Genomic DNA, 4,988 nt, shown 5'->3' with positions numbered 1-4,988 from the left:
TTAGGGGCAATTTAGCAATTAACTACGAGTTTTTAATCCAAGAAACTACGGTCTAAACTAAACTATCCAAACTTGATAATATTATCGACACATTTATTGGAAACGTAATAGAAAACAGCCTAGCATATTACAAAGTAATTTGACTCGTATATTTTAATTAAGTTCATACTTAGATTCATAATCCAACTTGATCCGAAGTAGTCCATACATATATATTTTGGAGAGTCTGATCTGATCTGATGATAACCCCAGTGGCGGAGCCAGGATTTCGGGTTAGGAGGGGCCTCTCACAAATATTAAAAAAAATTAAATCAATAGTAGTTACAAAACTGTTAACCAAAACATCATAGTATGTATATGAAAAGTAACCAAAATTCAAAATAACATAGCATTGATAATATTACATATTCCCAATAATTAAAATAATTGTCCTCGACGAGTTTTCATATTTTGAAACCGTTGTATGATAGCCTCGTCCTCTATACTATTAAAAATATCCTTTTCAATATAAGCAACCAAACAATCGTTCATCCACAAATCACCCATTCGATTTCGTAGGGTGTTCTTAACAATATTCATAGCAGAAAAGACTCGCTCTACACTTGCTGTTGCAACCGGTAAGATGAGTGCCAGTGTCAAAAGCAAGTACACTAACGGATAAGTATGATCTTTCTTGGTTCCAACCATCTTTTGTGCAAGATCACTAATTCCTTTCAAATCTGCAAACTCACTATTTGAGGTCATGTCCCAAATATAATTCTCAAGCTGTTCTTTGAGTAGCTCAAGATCGTGCTCTGAAAAATCACTTGGATAAAATTGGGCAAGACGCATCAATTTTTCTTTGTCAAAGGCAGAGAAAGAATTACTTGGACTTAAACATGCCACACAAAGAAGTAGTTCAGTATTCTTCTCAGTAAATCGATCATTTAACTCAGTGAGTTGTTTATCTATGACATCGGTGAATAAATCAACCCGATAATGGTGCACGTTTGTGATAGGATGAGCTTTTCGGTTTGGTCGCTCTCCACTCGTAAAAATATCATCCATGCTAGGAATTTTAATACGATTTTTGTCACAAAAGGATGAAACTTCATCAAATAAGGATTCCCAACCACTTTCTCGCATCCTTTGCAATCTTCCTTTGCATATATTGACCAAGTTCATTGCATTCACAATATCTTGATCCTTCTTTTGCAATGCCTGCGATAAATCGTTTGTGATCCCCAAAACCTTTTTCATCAAGTGTAGACCAAAAATAAAGTTGAAAGATTGAATAAAAGTCAATAGAACCTTTGCTTCAAATTTTTGTTCAAAACTTGTTCCATCTTTTCTTACAATCTCAAGCACTTCTATCGTTGATGAGAACATGTGAGCCAAGCTGATTAAACAATTATAGTGAGAGCTCCATCGCGTGTCACTAGCCCGCTTAAGAGTAGTTTCTTGATTCAAACATTGTCCACTTGAAAGCTCGTTATTTTCTAGTGCTTCCAAAACTACATGAGCATGTTTCTCTCTAAGAATATCACGACGCTTAGAAGATGCCACCACTATATTCACCACAGAAGAAACCATAGTAAAGAGATCTCCAATTTCAGAATTTTTTTTTGCCACTGCTACTAGAGCTAATTGAAGTTGATGAGCAAAACAATGAACATAAAAGGCAGACTCATTCTCATTTAAAATTAGTGCTTTAAGGCCATTGAACTCACCTTGCATATTACTTGCCCCATCATAGCCTTGCCCACGCAATTTTGATATGCTCAATCCATGTCTAGAAAAGAAATCATCAATGGCTAACTTGAGTGAGGAAGCTTTAGTATCTGCAACATGCTCAATACCTACAAAGCGCTCTATCACATGACCCTTATCTACAAAGCGCAATACAATGGCCATTTGCTCCTTTGAAGACTTGTCTCGTGATTCATCAACAAGAATGGAAAATAAAGAATCATTAATATCACTAGTGATTGCACTGATGATTTCATATGAAATAGCACTTGAGATGTCCTTCTGAATATCAGGTGATGTCAATTTCAAATTTTCAGGAGCATTTTCTAGCGTGACAGCCTCTATACCCTCATTATAATGACGTAGCCACCGTAGAATTTCAAGAAAGTTTCCTTGGTTGAGTGAATTTTCAGATTCATCATGCCCACGAAATGGAAGACCTTGTTGTAAGAGAATTCTACTAACACCAACTGATGCACCTAATCGAGTTCGATAATCAATTCGATCTTGGTCAGTTTGTTTTGAGATAACTGTTTCAATATGTTGTTTTTGGTTTAATAAGGCTTCACAGTTTCTCCAAGCATTATTATGAGAACTATTAGGTCCTCCAACATGAATTCCTAGTTTCTTCTTGCACTTCCAATTCTTGAATCCGACTCCAACAAAAGTATCCCCACCAGATTGATCTCCAATATCAGGTTTGAAGAGATAACAACATAAACAATAGGCAGCATCCTGTGATGTGCTATACTCCAACCAATTAGGAAATTGAGTAAACCAAGCAGGATTGAACCTTCTAGGCTTTGTCCCAAAATTTGTGTAGGGAAATGCATGGGTTTTTGGTTGACAAGGTTTATTTTGGAGATAGGCTCTTCGAACTTGGTCTCGAACATTAGGATGATAACTCAAAATCGGTCCACGCAATCCAGGATCATACTGGAGAGTTTCCGAGTTAATTTCCATAGAATCCACACAAGTTTGTTTTGAACTACTTTCATTGTTCTTTGGACTCTTTGGAGACGGTTCTAATATCCCAGGTTGTGTTTTTCTTTTGAAATATCTTTCCATAACTGAAAAGTAAAAAAACATAGATTGACTAACTTTAAATTAAAAGAAATATGAACATATATGCTAATTTTACAAACTAAAACAAATTAGGCAATAGTTAAGAGAAATTGCAAGACATCAATTTAATCATAATTTATAAACAAAAAATTGTAACAGGAATTGAGAGTAAAATACATACTTTGGGTTGTTGACCAATTAACTAAACTTCAATGTCTTTTTTATGGAATGATGGAATAATTGAATTCTTTAATCTGCAAAAAAAAAAATTTATTTGTTAAATTAATTTACAATTGTAGATGACAACATATATGAATTAGCAAATTGTAAAAAAAAAATTGAAAATGACAACTATGAAGATTCGAAGTTCATACTCTTGAGGATCATGGAAATTGAAGACTGATAGATTGATAGACTGGTTGAAGACTGTGACATGCTATAGATGAGAGAAGCAGTGTACGGCTTGTGTACCACGGGAGGGATCAGACTGAGAGAAGCAGTGTTCTGACTATTTTTTCAAACTAGCAGTAGAGAAACAGTCGGCTAGAATTAGAGAATAATAAAATACTAATTTTTAGTATTGGGAAAATGAATGGAAGATGAAGTGTTGGAAGTTGGAATAGGTTATAGGTAGGCTTTAGGGTTATTTAAAGAGGGCCCAATATTCTTAAAATATTTAAAGAGGGCCGGATGGTTTGTCTAGGAAATATGAATGATTTAACTGAAAATAATAAAATAATAAGTAGTACTAATTTTTAGTTACAAACAAAAGCAGGATGGGCCTAGGACTACTGTGGTCCTATGGTCCCTCCGCCCCTGGATAACCCTATATTTTGCATTTGGTCATTCGCTTAGTATTAGTGGGATAAACTTCAGTTTCAAGGGAAGAGACGAAGGCCTTGGTTGCTAGTTGAACGTTCACATCTTCCGTTGGATGCAAACCATCAAGGAACACAGGACTGTTTCTGTTTCCGCACACTTGCCCTCCCTTATTGCCCAAAATTCCAATCCCTCCATCATTTATCGATGCCACTTCACAACAATTGGTGCTAGCATCCTTGAATCGTGCAAATTCCATTAATTTTTTTTTTTTACGAGAAATGCTAAAAAGACTTTCTTAAAGTGGGACTCTTTATGAACTTGCCACCTCATCCTTTTGACACGTCGTTTTATAATGATGGCATGGGAATGCCACAAAAATGAGGTGGCGCAAGGTTCATGAAGAGTCTCACTTTTGATCAAAGGAGTCCAAATCTTCTGCATTTAGAACTCCATGTGCTTCTCTGTGGCTTATTTCATTTGTCGACACATGTCCTTTTAAATTTTATCACTTAGGGCCAGTTTGGGATTGTTGTGCGTTTAAAAAAAAAACTGATTCTACTGTACTTTAAGAATAATCAACTGTAAAATAAAGCAAATGAATGTTTGGTTAACTGTATTTTAAAAGTGTTGTGAGTAAGAAAAGCAGTGTAAAAATGTTTGGTAAATTTTAATTTAAGAGTAATATAATTGTATACAATGACAAAATGAACATAGTAGTAGAAGTTGGGAAGACAACGATAGTGGCTAGGACAATGGTGGTAATGGTGGTGGTGGTAGTAGTAGTGGGTGTTAATAGTGGGATGTGTTGGTTGAGGCGTAGAGGTAAAAATGGTGGTGGCGGTGGTAGCGCCAGTGGTGGCAATTGTGGTCGTAGTGGTGGCGGTGGCGATTATGATTATGGTGGATGTATGATGGTGGCGCTAGTAGTGTGGGATGTGGTGGTTGGGGTGTAGAGGTATCAATGGTGTTACGCGCAGTGGTAGTGTTGGTGGTGGTGGTGGTTGTGGTGGCTGTTGTGGTTATGGTGGTAGTGGTTGTGGCGGCAATGATGGTGGTGACGATGATAGTATGTTGGCAGTGGCGGTGGTTACAGTTACATTTACGGTTATGGTGGTGACAACAATGGTGGTTGTAATGGCATTGATGGTGTAAGGTTAGTGTTTGTAATGGTAGGTCATAGCTGTCACTTTATTCTCTAAGGGATAAAATGTGTGTGGAATGCTAAATAATGTTATTTAAAAAAAATTAATGAAGGTATTGCAACAATTGAAAATATTTATTAAAGGCTTAAGTCCATTTTTTATTAAAACAGCTTTTAAAAGCAACCTACATGCTGCTTTTAAAAGTTGATGTCTGAAGGCCATTACTTTTTA

The 4,988-nt window shown here is 36.1% G+C and overlaps 1 protein-coding gene and 1 long non-coding RNA gene across 2 annotated transcripts; both read right to left on the bottom strand.

The window, feature by feature from the left end:
* Window positions 1–417: 417 nt before the first annotated feature.
* LOC103436048 (uncharacterized) lies at window positions 418–2,796 on the bottom strand. The gene has a single exon (XM_070821689.1). It carries the CDS (start codon window positions 2,794–2,796, stop codon window positions 418–420), a length of 2,379 nt encoding a protein of 792 aa, XP_070677790.1.
* A 107-nt stretch (window positions 2,797–2,903) lies between these two features.
* LOC139196415 (uncharacterized) lies at window positions 2,904–3,306 on the bottom strand. Its single transcript, XR_011581310.1, has 2 exons — window positions 3,168–3,306; window positions 2,904–3,047 (listed from the first exon to the last, which is right to left on the bottom strand). It is a non-coding gene; the product is annotated as an uncharacterized lncRNA (long non-coding RNA).
* Window positions 3,307–4,988: the final 1,682 nt, after the last annotated feature.

The sequence above is a fragment of the Malus domestica genome, chromosome 05 (genome assembly GCF_042453785.1).
Source record: "Malus domestica chromosome 05, GDT2T_hap1".
NCBI lineage: Eukaryota > Viridiplantae > Streptophyta > Magnoliopsida > Rosales > Rosaceae > Malus > Malus domestica.
This window is presented reverse-complemented; position numbering and strand designations above follow the sequence as displayed.

Excerpts from the sequence above, each read along its gene's own strand:
- LOC103436048 (XM_070821689.1), bottom strand. The coding sequence starts at position 2,796 with ATGGAAAGATATTTCAAAAGAAAAACACAACCTGGGATATTAGAACCG.